The sequence below is a fragment of the Musca domestica genome, unplaced genomic scaffold (genome assembly GCF_030504385.1).
Source record: "Musca domestica strain aabys unplaced genomic scaffold, Musca_domestica.polishedcontigs.V.1.1 8, whole genome shotgun sequence".
Taxonomy (NCBI): Eukaryota; Metazoa; Arthropoda; class Insecta; order Diptera; family Muscidae; genus Musca; species Musca domestica.
The window spans coordinates 7,168,755-7,184,970 of record NW_026712409.1 but is presented as its reverse complement, the minus strand read 5'-3'; the positions used below and the strand labels follow the sequence as shown (position 1 = coordinate 7,184,970).

The window sequence follows — 16,216 nt, the reverse complement described above, 5'->3', positions numbered from 1 at the left end:
TGCGTGTTCAAGGCTTTATATTTGGCATTTATTCTGATGTCTCGGTCGACTAATATGACCGGAGAGCGACCATAGGCTGTTATGGCGGCCCACACCATCACCATGGCACTCCGGCGCTTGAGTTCTGATGGCCAACCGAAGGTGCACATTTTCAGATGACGACTTTGGCAAGTAAACACGATCATTTTGTTTGTGTTTTCTCATCAGAGAAAATCAAATTCGGCTGTTCATCACTTTCGGCCAAGCGAAGCAACTCTTTTGAGTCTATTTTCTTTCTGCCGCTTTTTGGAATTTAAATGCCTTTACCCCGAGCTCATTTTTCAATATTTGGCGAATGGAATATTGCGATATGTTCAGCTCACGAGCCATTTTTCGGCCACTGCGACACGCGTTTCGATCAAGTCGCTTCTTTACTTTTCGAACCATTTCTGCTGATGTTGCTGTTTTCTTCCGTTGACTTCCTTGACGTCGGGCTACGCTACCAGTATCACGGTAAAAGATTTATTAACATTTAAATGCTGGAGTGCTTCAACGATAGCCACTTGTGATTTTCCAGCCAAATATAAAGAAATCACACTATCACGCTTGAATTCCATAACTTTTTTTTCTAGAAAATTGGCACCAAAATGCTTTTGTACGCTTGTGAGCAATATAATGAGCTGTTACTGGAATAATTTTAACAGCTGTCGGACGAGTTGCCTAAAAATGACAGCAGTCTGAAATTGATTGCAGTTTTTTCATCTCAGCCTGTAGATTCCTTTTATAATTGTACCACCCTAATCTGAAGGGAATATCTCTAAGCAATAAAAAGCCCAATATTTATTATATTGTCTATATTATATATACATTAAAATTATAACAACTGATATAAAATAAATATTACAATAATATTTACAACAAATTCATTATTTACAAACTGCATTTATTTTAACATTTTGCCATAGTGATCCTTATAGGTAACCTTAAAACGGAAAACCACTCTGAAAAAAATGAAAATATATATAATTTATTCACCTTAAAATGTTTGAGAATCATACACTTACAATATAAATATAAATGCTATAAAGTATAAAGCCGCACTGACAACATTAAACAGACCAGGGAATGTGGTTAACGAAGCCTTATAGATCACAGTATACAGGGGAGCAGCAACGAAGGGAGCCAGGGACTGAAGGATGTTCTTGATAGAGAATATTTTACCTATGAAGAAAATATAAAAATTAGGAAACAATACTGGGTGCGGATTTTAGGTGTTGACGCAAAAGTAGTATAAGATCGAAAGTCACTTTGTTTTTGAATATAAATCAATTTATAATTTTAAATTTTCGTATGAATGAAACATTCGAGCAAAATTTTTCACTTTGCGCCAATGCATCTCTATTTTCTGCTTACCCAAATCTGTGGCGGGAACAATATTCGAAACAATTGTACGACACATGGGGCCTCCGACCGCTTTCAAGGAACCCGCTGCAATAGCCAAATATAAATGCCAAGGAGCATATGCCATACCTTGTATGACACTGCGGAAAGTATCACTCAGAAATGCCAAGAGAGCCAATGTTACAACAGACATCCGGAAAACCTGAAACAACACAATACCGAATTATTTTATAAAAAAAATCAATTAGTATTCCTTTTTATTACCTTTCTTAAAATTAAAAATCCCACCAAGGCACCAAACATTGATGTCACATGACTTATTGTCTCATAGTAGGTAAAATCTCTGACGGTCCATTGGAATTTCTCCCGAACAAACAAATAAAATACTGTCATGGCACCATCTAAAACGAAGATTGCCAAAAACATGGCACCGGTTACCAACAAGATGATACAACGATCATAAAATGGTCGTTCCCTGAAACACGTTGTCCACATCTCCTTGATGTGAATGTAACTGAAGAGACCCGCCGACTTGGCTTTATTGTAATCATTTTGTTGCTCCTCTTCTTTGCTTATCTTTTTATTCAAATCATTTTTGTTATTTTCTTCATTTTCCTTGGATTTGTCCTGCTTCTCATCATTGCCATTTAAATCAACATCATGGAAAGTATCCTCAATTTTAGCCGGCTTCTCCGGTGATTTTGTTTCTGTTTTGCCCAAGCTTTCAGTTATGATACTGCAATTCATGGGCATTTCATTACATTTGACCGCCACATCTTTTGTGACATCTTCTGATGCAGGTTTAGATTTAATAGCCTCACTATTTAAACTTTCAGGTACATAAATTGCAATATACGCTGTGGTTAGACACATCAGTATGGCAGATATGGAGAATGTAAATGTTGCATTTGTAGCCTCGTAAATGTGACTGGAGAGCAGGGAACCCACCATTAGACCAATTGATAGAAATGCTTCCAGTATTATCATTCTGAAAAAAAAATGAGAGGGAATAATAAATGTTTTTGTTGTTAACAACTAATTATTGAGAACTATTACCTATAGGGTCTTGTCTTGGTATCGGTAACATCGGATATGTAACAGAAAGCGGCCACAGAAAATACACAATTACCACCCAGTATGGAGTGGGGTACAACAGCCAAGACATAATACCATGGATTGACGATATAGTGTAGAGACAGCTCACGTATAATGGCCGCAATAATGTAGGTGCCCGAAAATCCTGTAAAGGGAATTTTTTGATTATTCTTTATTTACATAATATTGAAATATTTAAATAGTGGGTTATTATTAAAGTGAATCATAAATCGAAAAAAAAAAAACACTGAGACAACTGATAATAAATAAATTCGGAAACATCATCGCGGTTTTATTTTTCAATTTCCAAATTATAATTGTTCCTCATAATCAAGTTCTGAAAATATTAATTAGATCAGGTGAACTCGACCCCATTTTTCCCTTTTTTGTTCCCCCTTCTCAATTCTACTGATACTGAGCTAAATTTAAGCCCTAATGAAATATCAAAACCAATTTTAAATAAGAGTTTTATCTATTGGGAGACTTGTTTAGGATAAGGCCGACACGGGTACTTTAGCTCAATATAACAAGTTAAAACGTTTGCCGACAGATGTATGCCCCCAGCCTTGAGTTATGATTATTCAAACTGTTGACCCTTTATGGGGTAGGTTCCGAAGCAGTTGGGCAATATTGACCAATTCGTATCTGAACTAAGACTGATATAAATATCGACTATATCGACGACTTTCTATACTCTAAATGAGATATGTGCAAATTTTTGGAAAATAGGGAAATATGAGTGCGGTAAAGATATAGCGGACCATTTTCATACTTCATCTAATACAGATAAAAATATCGGTACGTGTAAAATTTGAAGGAAATCGAACATTTATATCCAATTTTATGGGAAATCACAAATTCCGATAAATTTCATATTCATCTCAGGTTTCCGGTTGGGAGACATATTTAGATAGAGCAAGTTGTAAAAAATTGACGACTTTTTTCACAAGTTATGACAGATAAAAGTATTGAAAATTATGACTCTTTGTGGGTGAGGTACAAGAAGGGGTTCACAGATGCATATCATATTCACAATAGATCTTGTGTAAGAAAAAAAGTTTGTGTGAATTTTGAAGAGAGTTGGATGCTTATTTAGCTTTCTTTGAGCGTTTTGTTTTTCAAAATCTTGAACCATATGTGGGGGCGGTACCAGAAGAAAAGGTCCGATCTTTACCACATTTATAACAGATCTTGTGTTGATGGAAATATTGAGATGTATCAAGTCTGAATGGGATCGGATGCTAATTTCCCGTTTTATGAGATTCATGGTTACTCAAAATTTCGACCCTTTGTGGGGAAGGTACCTGAAAGAATGGACCGATATATCCCATCTCCACACCAGTCCTTGAATTAATAAAAATGTTGTAATGTGTGTGTTTTGAAGAGAACCGGATGCTTATTTCGGATTTTATGAAAGTTTTTTTTTATTCAAAACTTTGAGCCATTGTGGGGGAGGTACCTGAAGTAATAGTCCGATCTCTACCATATTTATAATAGATCTTGTGTTGATATTGAGATATTCCAAGTCTGAATGAAATCGGATGTTAAAATTGTGTTTTATAAGCTTCATAAATATTCAAAATGTAGACCTTTTTTTTGGAGGGGGTTGAGGTATCAGAAGGAGTGGACCGATATATCCCATCTTCACACCAGACCTTGGGTTAGTAAAAATATTGTGATGTTTGTATTTTGAAGAGAACCGAATGCTTATTTCGGATATTATGATCGTTTGTGTTATTCAAAACTTTGACCCTTTGTGGTGGAGGTACCAGAAGAAATGGTCCGATCTCCACCATATTTATAACAGATCTTGTGTTGATGGAAATATCGAAATGTACCAAGTTTATAAGCTTCATGAATATTCAAAATTTTGACCCTTTGTGGAGGAGGTACCAGAAGGGATGGACCGATATATCCCATCTTCACACCCGACCTTGGGTTAATAAGAATATTGCGATGTGTGTAATTTGAAGACAATGGGACACCTACATCACATTTTATAAGAGTTATAATTATTCAAAATTTTGAACCTTTGTGGGGGAGGTACTGGATGGAGTTTACCGATATTGTCCGTTTTTGCCCAAAGTTGGAGCAAAATCGGATTATCCTTTCTATTTTCGTGCAGTAAATTATTTTCTTTGAAAATATTGACATCTCCGAACCGATATTCCCCATCTCCGAACTCGATCTATGTTTGACAATAATATTGCGATGTACCAAGTTTGGATTAAATCGGATACCGCCTTCGAGAGTTATCGTGCGTACCGCCAGCCAGAATAACGGACGGGCATAGCTAAATCGACTCCAAATGTTCTGAAACGGATTTGGTCCAAAGAGACCTAGGGTTTAAAACCTTTTTTCTATGAGGCAAGTTTTGGCCATATAAAATGGCAGACAGACGGACGGACGGACATCGCTATATCTACTCCAAATGTCCTGAAACGGATTTGGTCCAAACCGATTTAGGGTTTAAAACCGATTTTCGATGAGGCACGTTTTGGCCATATCAAATGATATGTACCCTCTCTAGCCACATGGGTGAGGGTATAAAACTGAGCAAAAAAAATCTCCCTCCACTTGGCAACAGTAAACCTACCGATCATTGATATTAACAACAATGGTTTACGACCATAATGATCTGACCATGAGCCAATGAAGACACCGCAAAATGCCGGTACAATACTCTCCAACAGTGTTCGGATCATAAACAAATTTGCCACGTACGGTTGGACCTCCGTTTCAATTTCCTAAAATGAAAATAAACAAAAAAATGTTTATTAATAGGGGCTGCTAATTCATGTAATTACAGATGTTCAAATGTTGCTGTCATTGTTGTAGTTGTATTTACCTGTAAATAGTCGGTAACATTTTTTGTGCCCAGCTGTTGACAATCGGTATCGTTGTATTCGAATACAGCTGTACAAGCCTGATAAATAATTTCATTTCGCATAATGGTACCTGTTGTTGTTTTTTTTAAAGAGAGAATATGAGATCAAGATTAGAAATAAATAAAAAACTTAATAACAAATTATTATCTTTATACCTTAAGATTTTATTTGACATTAAGATGAAATGGTATTTTAGCCAGATGGGCATTTCAACATGTGTTTTGTAAAAGTGCACTTCACAGAACAAAAGTTAATTGAATACCGGTCCCATTTCACCCTAATGTCTGCTTTCGTTTCTTACACAACGCTGATGTGAGATTGTGCAAAAAAAGAGAATGCTCACGGAATGTAATGTGATATAAATATTATGATACATGTGTATGATAACTTTAATTGTGATATAAATCACTCGAAATAATTACAAGCATTTGTTTGAAAAGTGTGGAATATTCAAAATGAAAATAAAATAAATTAAAAAATAGCTTCTGGTCGTTTGAACTTTACAGGCAAATTAAATGCTTAATAAATTGAGATGGCTTCTTAAATGTTAATTGAATTGTTCAAATTAAACAACAATGTAAAGGGAAATATTATTGGAGAAGAACAATAAAAGCGAATTTAAATGATTCCGAATGATTGTTGCTTCTAATCCACCAGCAGTTTTTTTTGTATAACTAACAGTAATGACTTTTCTTGGTTGCATTCTATTCGGATTATTAAAATCCTGAAATAAATTAAATTTGCTGAAACCTGCTGACACCTAAATTACCCCTTTTTACCAAGATCCGTCTTTTATTTTGACGTACAATCAAAAGAATTGACAATCCAAATAAAACGTTTTATGAAACCACTTTCGGAGTAAATAAGGCTAAACTTCATTTAGCTTTTAGATAAGATTCTTAAGTTTTCACATCTCATATACTTATCGCGGTGCACAACTAGTTTTGTTATCCAATTTAGTAGGTCAACTTGATATTATCTCTGATGACGTTGTAAAAACTTAAGTGAAATTTAAGCAAACAAATTTTAATTTACCGTACGTGTTACACTTCAAATCATTATTTTAAAGAGAATATTAACATGTATGTGTGAATGAATGAATGCTATATTAATAGAAAAAAATTCCCAATTGTAGTGTGATTTACATTTCAAAATTCACCATACAAATTGTAGTTTAATGTGGCGAAGGAGGGAGGCAAGATAGTCGCGAGGGTAGATGATACGATGTATCAAACGTAACAAATTCAAATAAATATTTGATTTTCGGCGAAATTCCATTGAAGTTAAGCTCCCATGTGTAAACAAATATGTTGAAAGGAATTATATAAATCCGAACCGAATTAAATAAAATTTAGTATGGTTAGTTTTTGGCTAAAAATATTTTTTAAAATGCCATGGCTATAGGGGGAAGTAAGATTTTAACTAGCGAATGTCACAATTTGAATAAGGAATGCTCCCGAAAAAATAAACTGACGTGTGAATACAATTAAAAAAACAGTGAACAATTTTATGTTTACCAATAAAAAGAGAATTCAGTATTACCCAGTTTTTATATCCTCCACTATTCCATAAAGGGTATATTAGATTTGTCATTTCGTTTGTAAATCCTCGAAATATTCATGATAGACACTACAAAGTATATATACAGGGTGAGTTTAAAAAATGCAACCATCTTCAGACTGCTGTCATTTCTAAGCCACTCGTCCGAAAGCTGTTAAAATTATTCCAGTGCCAGCACATTATATTGTTTACAAGTGTACAAAAGCATTTTGGTGAGAATTTTCCAGAAAAAAAGTTATTCGGTATGGAATTCAAGCAAGATAGTGTGATTTATTTATATTTGGCTGGAAAACCAAAAGTGACTTTCTTTGGAGGACTCCAGCATTTAAATGTGAATAAATTTTTTGTCTCTTACCATCGCTCGTTACCGTCATACTGGTAGCGTAGCCTGACGTCAAGGAAGTGGACGGAAGAAAACCGCAACATCGGCGGAAATGGTTCGAAACGTAAGGAAGCGACTTGATCGAAACCCTCTTCACAGTGGCCGAAAAATGGCTCGTGAGCTGAACATATCCCAATATTCCTTTCGGCAAATATTGAAGAATGAGCTCGGGGTAAAGCCATTGAAATGCCAAAAAGAGCAAGAACTTACATCGCAACATAAATAAAATAGACTCGCTTGGCCGAAAGTGGTGAACTGCCGAATTTGGTTTTCTCCGATGAGAAAACATTCGTTGTCCAACAGTTTGTAAACAAACAAAATTATCGTGATTACTTGCCAAAGAGGTCAGCTGAAAATGTGCACCCTATTTGGCCACCAGAACTCAATCGCCGGCCGTGGTGATGGTGTGGGCCGCCATTACAGCCGATGGTCGCTCTCCGCTCGTATTAATCGACGTGGCATCAGAATAAATACCGAATATTATCGGGAAAATATTCTGGGGGGCGTATTAAAGACTTTGCACGCAAACATTTTGGCCGCAGACCTTGAACATTCCAACAGAACTTAGCACCATCGCACTCAGCACGCGCCACCCAAGAATGGTTACAAAATGAGGTTCCTCGCTTCATTTCCAGCGCACAATGGTTACAAAATCTCCGGATACCAATCCCTTGGACTATTGTGAGTGGAGTATTTTGGAAAGCAAGGTTGTCGATCTTCTCAAGCAAGCGCTTCGCCGCGAAATGGGCCAAAATATCGCAGAGCAACATTCGGGCAGCGTATGACGGTTTTATTGGCCGTTTGAAGACCATAATTCGTGCCAAAGGTGACCAATTCGAACAAATCTACAAATTATTCTAAAAGTTAATGCTATTTCCGACATTTGCTTTCATTCAATAACATCGTAAAAAAATGTAAAAAATATGGCTTTTGACTTTGTTTTTTCATCTTACCTATATCTAAATTTTGACCGATTATCTCAAATTTTGATAGGATTTGTCCTTGGATCAAAAATGATTTGTGCAACATTTCATCTGGATCGGGCAATAAATCATGCATATGATCGAAAGGAACTTTGGGTCCTTTTCCTTTTGCCAGTTACAAACAAAAGCAGAAAGACGATACCCTGACCACCTTGTGGTGTAGGGTATAAAAATTAAAAAGCAATTTCAAGCAATTTCAAGTATAAAAGAACCTTCGGCGTTACCCAATTTTCTAAAAAAAAGTGTTGTTCGAAAACCCAAAAGTCCAGTAAATGAGAACAAGTAAAAAGAGCAATTTGAATTACAGAGAGTTCGCAAATCTTACTGTATCCTTAAGGAATGTATTTTGCGAAACAGCTGTTTTCTTGCTAGTTTTTACTGAATGTTGTTCGAAACTTTTTGCAAAATTTACTCGCGATTAATTTTTACTTAAAAATTTAGCGTTCATGAAAATTATTGACCATATTCTGACATCACAACATAGTAGAATATCAAAAATTAGAGGGGATGTGTCTCACCGTTTTCCCTATCCCGTTTGCTTCTTTGATGTCCAATTTCTTAGCTCTGTAAGTCAAAGTAATAGCTATTTTCAAATAGGTAAAAAAATTAAATACATAAAATCAATAAAACTTAATGTTTAGTTGCCCAATCCTGGTCGTGAATAACACGACAGGGAAATGACTGCTGGCACAATAGAATTGGCTCTGGCTGTATGACTTGTGGTGCCGTCTTTTTTTTTTCATTTCTTCAGTCATAGGCAAGAAAAAACTCATTATCATTTCACGATACCGATGTCCGATTTCACGATTGCGACACATTTTTCAAGTTTTTCTTTTGATATTTTAATCTTCAAGAAGTTGTTTATTAAAATATTAGGTATATTTTTGTATCTATAGATCCGAATCCAGGAAACAATTATAAACAATGTAGACTTGAACAATCTTGAATACACCGTTTTTCGTTATTACAAATCTCATTAAAATACGAACTGTCCGATAAGCAAAAGGTCAGATCATCTTCCATTTATCTTTCAGTCTATTTCGTATTTGTAATATGGCAATAACAGCAAAATTTATTCAAATAAAAATAGAACGCAAATCGTTTATTTTATATTGAAGAACTGAAATGAAGATTTATTTCACGAAATTAATTTCAATTTCGTCTTGCGTATTTTTTAACTAAAATTCAGGAAAAGAAAAATATGCAGTGTAATGATAAAACCCCGATCGGATATCGAATATCGGAAAGTACCTTTATGTGGTGGCTGTACTAAAACGTAGGTAGATCTGCATACACAATATTTATCATAGACTGTAGTAACCATTAAGATCCTTAAATACGAAATTTGAAACAATTCCGGTCGATAATGTCATCAAAATCATCAAAATACCGAATATTGAGAGGCACTGTTATATGGGGCTATACGAAAACTTGGAAAAAAACACACATTTTAGCGTTCTAAATCATTTCGTTCGAAGGATGGACGATTTTTACGCTTATCAAGAATATATATACTTTGTTGGGTCTGACATAAATATTTCGAGGAGTTACAAACGGAATGACAAAGTTAATATACCCTCCATAGAATGGTGGAGGGCAAAAAAGGGAACAAAACGAAAACATTTTGGCCCTGATATAGACGGTATTAATTAAGACTATAAAGGTGTTTATTGCCAATGCATAGACCTCCGAAAAATTGAAAAAAATTGATTGAATTTGTACAAAGAACGAAACTCACTCGAATTCGAGAGTGTGGCTACTGGGAGCAGAAAAAAATAGAGCAAACTCAATATTTCGATCTCTACCGAATACGAATGAGCATATTTTTCTCATTTTTGAATGGGATCACATTTCGTTCAAAATCGAACAGATTCTACTCTTGTTGAGCACTCTTTTAGTTTTTGTTATACCGTTGCAGTATTTCTATGTACAGGGTGGGATAAAAAAAACTGCAACAGAGTAAAGCGCCATAATTTTTTCGATTTTTTTAAATTTTTTTTTGAATGAAAGCAAAAAATGTCGGTAATAGCATCAAATTTTAGAATAAGTTTAGATTTGTTATAATTGGTCACCATTGGCATGAATTATGGCCCTCAAACGGCCAGTGAAACCATCACACGCTGCCCGAGTTTGCTCTGTGGTATTTTGTCCCATTCCCGGTGAAGCGCTAGCCTGAGGTGATCGACACTTTGGTATTTTTTAATGCCAACCTTGCTTTCCAAAATACTCCAGACACAACGGATTGATATCCAGAGATTTTGGTGGCCATTGTGTTCTGGAGATGAAGCGAGGAACTTCATTTTGTAACCATTCTTGGGTGGCGCTTGGTGAGGGCGATGGTGCTGAGTTCTGTTAGAATGTCCAAGGTCTGCGGCCAAAATGTTTGCGTGCCCAAGGATTTAATACGCCCTCCAGAATATTTTCCCGATAATATTCGGCATTTATTGTGCTGCCACGGTCGATTAATATGAGCGAAGAGCGATCATCGGCTGTTAAGGCGGCAGACACCATCACCATGGCCGGCGCTTGAGTTCTGGTGGACAACCGAAGGTGCACATTTTCAGCTGACCTATTTGACAAGTACACAAGATTATTTTTTTTTTTTAACAAACTGCTGGACAACGAATGTTGTCTCATCGGAGAAAACCAAATTTGGCAGTTCACCACTTTCGGCCAAGCGAAGCAACTCTTTAGCTCTTTTGAGTCTATTTTTTTCGGTTGTGGTTTTAGTTCTTGCACTTTTTGGAATTTCAATGGTTTTACTCCGAGATCATTTTTCAATATTTGCCGAATGAAATATTGCGATATGTTCAGCTCACGAGCCATTATTCGGCCACTGCGACGCGAGTTTCGATCAAGACGCTTCTTCACTTTTCGAACCATCTCTGCTGATGTTGCTGTTATATGCTATTCCGTCCACTTCCTTGACGTCGGGCTACGCTACCATTATCACAGTAACGAGCGATAGTACGAGACACAAAAGATTTATTCACAATTAAATGCTGGAGTGCTCTAGCGATAGCCACTTGTGGTTTTCCAGTCAAATATAAAGAAATCATACTATCACGCTTGAATTCCATCACGACAACCTTTTTTCCGGGAAAAATCTCATCAAAATGCTTTTGTACGCTTCTAAAAAATATAATAAACTGTCACTGGAATGATTTTAACAGCTGTCGGACGAGTGGCTTAGAAATAACAGCAGTCTGAAGTTTGTTGAAGTTTTTTTTCATCTCACTTTGTACACTGTGTGGTCTGGCTTGAGCTACTTTATTACTGGTTTTACTAATATCATTTAATCCAATAACTATATAATAAATTACTAAGATCACATATATTATTAAAACCAGTCCACTCAACTGCTCGATTTAATTTGCGGTTTGTTGCTTTCTAAATATGGATAGAAAAATATCAAAAACAAAACTATAAACTCCTCGAACTTGAAGTAATTTTGAGTAACTTTGAATGGATTGCTGGAATATAGCTTCGTAAATATGGATGGAAAATATCAAAATATAAAATTAAAAAAGTTAAGAATGCTCCTCAAAATTGAGTTACTTTATAGGACGGAATCAGTTAGCCCAATTTTTATCGGGCCTTTATGATTCGGCATCATACAGCAACTTCTAAGATACCCATCAACACGTGTAGATACATTAATCGACCAAACCGAGGAATGTAGATCCCTGAAATATTTTTATTAATAAACAATTTAAATTACCTTCCCCTTTTTTCTCCAAAAGCATTTTCTAGCTTTAATAACAAAATCTCATTTCATGAATATTCAAAATTTTCAATTCTTAAAACTACCTAAATAAATGATACCGTCTACAACGTATTTTGAGATTTTTGGTTTTTTCCCAAAATGCAATACTGAAACGTAATACTTAAAATAGATAATCTTACCTGACAGACTGTGGGAGAAGACCAACAGGAAAACAATCGGCTCCACGTGAAACATGTAGAAACATTTCTGCCAATCCAATTGTTTGAGACGAGACAATGTCGATGTAATGGATGATTCGACCATTTTGATGGAATATTTTTATATACAGTTTTGTTGTTATTTGTTACAGGTGATTACACTTTTCTTTTGTTTTGCTTTTTTATTTTTTCTTAAGGCTTTTTTGTCTAAAGCAATTAATTCGTTTTTATTAAAACATTGTCACAATATATATATATATTTTTTTTTAATTTTGTTTTTTTTTTTTTCGAATTGCAAAATACGTATTTTTATAATTTCATTTCAGGCCAAACTTTCGTCTTGACAAGTTATCCGGTGAGAGTCCACGCTTAAACTGTTGATCGGTTGGGTTGTGAGGTAGCGGTTAACTCCCTTCTACTTTAAATCCACACACGATTCTGTTGTCTGCTTCCAACGTTATGTTGTTGTTGTCACCGTCTTTTTTTTTTTTTTTTTGTTAATTTTGTATCATTTTTTGCGCTTCTTTGTAGTTATCAATAATTATAAATGATCGCATGTATAAATATTTTGTACCACTGGGTTCCCAGTTGCCGTTGACTCTGAGCTAGAGTTGAAATAGTAGTGGGCCAATGTTGTTGAATCGTGCATTTAAATGGGATTTCGGTGTAAGTTTTTGTTTTGCAATATATGCATATGTATGTATGCATGAATTCCGTTGGAATGAAGATGAATCTGTGATTTATAGAATTTCGTTGACATAACAACAAAATATTATTATTATTATTACCGTTTGGTGATTTTTTTCTTTTATTTTAAATTGATTATATTGAGTGGGAGATAGAGAAAAACTTACACTGTGCTACATAAAACTTGAGAGAGAGTAAAAAAACATGCACAAGGCCTACTTTTGGGCGCCACAGGTAATACTTAGATGACACGACCGAAGGATGTAAGAAATTAACATCGATTTGGGATTAAATAGCATTTTGCGGGAGAGTCAACCTTGGGCGCCAAAAGCAATATTTACATAGATTCAATAAATGCTATTAGAAAGTTACATACATCCTGATGGACATTGAACAAGTTCTTCTTCAAATTAAATGAAATTGCAAGAGGTTTACATTTGGGCGCTACAAGATGTTCCAAACACGAAAGAAGTATGTTTAAAATGGATATCGAGTTGCAATTAAATAGCATTTTGCGGAAGAGTCACTCTTGGGCGCCAAAACAATATTTCGATAGATTAACAAAATTATATTAAAAAGTAACTTCCCGATGTATCATACATGTCCTGATGGACCTTAAACAAGTTCTACTTAAAATTTTATGAAACTACACGAGGCTTGCATTTGGGCACCACAGCAAGTTCTAATAGCGTATGAGGGATTTTCAAAATTGACATAGATTTGGATTAAATATCATTTTGGGGGAAAGTCACTCTTGGGCGCCAAAAACAATATTTGGATAGATTCACTAAATGCTTTAAAAAAGTAACTTCCCGATAGAACTGGTCCTGATTGACATTGTGCAAGATCTACTTCAAATTTAATGAAACTACACAAAGCTTGCATTTGGGCGCCACAGGATATTCAAAACACATATGAAGGATGTTTAAAATGGACATAGAGTTTGGATTAAATAGCATTTTGGAGGGAGAGTCACTCTTGGGCGCCAAAAACAATATTTGGATGTATTCACTAAATGCTATTAAAAAGTAACTCCCCGATGGAGCATACTGGTCCTGATGGACATTGAACAAGTTCTACTTCAAATTTAATGAAACTACTCGAGGCTTACATTTTGGCGCCACAGGATGTTCACAACACGTATGAGGGATGTTTAAAATGGATATAGAATTGTGATTAAATAGCATTTTGGAGGAGAGTCGCTATTGGGCGCCAAAAACAATACTTGGATAAATTCACTAAATGATACTAAAAAGTAACTTCCGGATAGAACATACTGCTCCTGAAATACATTGCACAAGCTCTACTTCAAACTACACGAGGCTTACATTTGGGCGCCACAGATAGTTGAGACGTACGAAGGATGTTTAAAATGGGCAAAGAGTTGGGATTATATAATCCTCATTACTAAAGTATAAGGTTTGTTTTATACCTATAGTGTCTGTGTAATTTTTTTTTCAGGACAGATTTTTTCCCATAACACCTACAGATGTTTCAAAAGTATACACGAATATTTGTAGACATAGGAAGATGATATTATAGATTTGAACATTGAGTTTTACCATTACATGACGGCCACTGTTGGACGCCAAAAACACCAATACCTATTTATTTTGGTACTGCATTTAAATAACTCTGTTCAAAGTCCTTCTTTATACTTGTTGATACCACAATGCTGAAAATGTATACCAGGTGTGAAATTAGCCTTCGAATTTCTGTAAGACTTCCAGTGGTTGGGAGAAGACTCTTCCATGGAGGACGTGTTCAACCACTCCTCCAAATTTTCCTTTCTCCAATTACGACATAACCATTGCAGGAGAGTTTTGACATTTTACTTAGCTTCCACTATGTTTATAGTTAGCCCGTTCGAACTGTGAAAATCCTGTGACGTTGTGACTGATTTCTTCTCGAGATTTTATTCACTCAACCATATGGCTAGAGAGTGTTCATATCATTTGATATGGCCAAAAAGTGCCTTATCGAAATAACGGTTTTAGACCCTAGGTCTCTTTGGACCAAATCCGTTTCACGAAATTTGGTGTCGGTCTAGGGATGTCCGTCCGCCCGTCTGTCTGGCTGACTGGTGCATACGATAACTCTCGAAGGGAGTATCCGATTTGGTCCAAAGTTGGTACATCGGAATATTTTTATCAAACTTAGCTCGAGTTCGGAGCTGGGCAATATCGACTCACTCCTTCTGGTACCAACCCCACAAAAAGTCGACATTTTCAAAAAAATATTTTACTTCACAAAAAGAGAATAGGCTGGGGGTATACATCTGTCCGCAAAACCAACTAATGCTATTTAATTTGTATTCTTTTAGAAAAAGATCCAAATGTGGTTCGAGTTCGTAAATTTTCCCAGCCCCGAAGACATATATGGCTGGGATCCAAGAGAGAACTACTCTTGCCAGATGTCCATCTCAGCAAATGTCATCATTAAACTTTTTATAATCCCAGTCTTTGGGACGATTTGAGATTTTAGTGTTAGTAGTGTCCGCTAGTATCTCGGATTGTAATTGACTGCAGATCTTTGACACCTTAAATATAGTTGATATATTTGTGTTCTCTACGGGATCGTCTAATTCAGAAATTCATTAGGCAGCCTTTCGTGACATCCAACCATTTGCAGAAGTGCTAGTAGTGCTGCTAGTATCTCAGATTGAAATCAAATTCAGATTTTTAAAACCTTTAATATAGTTAATATGTTTCACCAGAAATTCATTTGACAGCCTTCCGCCACTTCAAACCATCGGAAGACCATTGTGTTCTTTTTTCGATTTTTTACTCAATTTTTGTAGCACAGTGTAATTTTCAACGCCAATCTTGTGGTAATGGATTTAATTGATTATATTATTTGTTTCGAAAAAATTATTTTTTTTCATATTTCTGTACCAATTAGAAAGTTTTCAAAACATATTTATTTTTTCACACAAAAAAGCAATCCAAACACACACAAACAAGATTTACATAGACTTTTTTCTTCCAACAAACTAACTGCCGAACACGCGTTCAGCTTGTTGCCTTAAACCCGTCTCAAAGTCAAGTAAAGATACTCTGTAAATATCTTTATTTGAAAAATTCACAAGTTTTTATTTTTTCTTGTCATCAAATCGTGGTTTGTTTGTTTGTTATCAAAGCCGGCTTATTGGCAATTCGGTTTTGGGGAACTACAAAAACCAGGTCCGAATGCCTAAAGTACATAAGAAGAAAAACACATAAATCGTATTTCACACATTGATTTTTCTATTTCGGATCGAAGATTTCGTTTTGTACACAACAAACAATGACGCTGCTGTTTCGCTGGGTGGCCTTTTT

General features: G+C 35.5%; 1 protein-coding gene across 2 annotated transcripts; it reads right to left on the bottom strand.

Moving 5' to 3' along the window:
- Nucleotides 1-834: 834 nt before the first annotated feature.
- Nucleotides 835-15,972, bottom strand: LOC101892211 (uncharacterized). Of its 2 annotated transcripts, none has more exons than XM_059130824.1 (9): nucleotides 15,869-15,972; nucleotides 12,195-12,945; nucleotides 5,324-5,433; nucleotides 5,072-5,222; nucleotides 2,437-2,620; nucleotides 1,645-2,368; nucleotides 1,393-1,582; nucleotides 1,044-1,200; nucleotides 835-980 (listed from the first exon to the last, which is right to left on the bottom strand). In XM_059130824.1, the coding sequence occupies exons 2-9, from the start codon at nucleotides 12,316-12,318 to the stop codon at nucleotides 923-925; spliced, it is 1,698 nt and encodes a 565-aa protein (XP_058986807.1). In that variant the 5' UTR covers nucleotides 12,319-12,945; nucleotides 15,869-15,972; the 3' UTR covers nucleotides 835-922. The 2 variants fall into 2 exon arrangements, with proteins under 2 accessions (XP_058986807.1, XP_005179010.1); XM_005178953.4 differs by having other exon boundaries at nucleotides 15,794-15,919.
- Nucleotides 15,973-16,216: the final 244 nt, after the last annotated feature.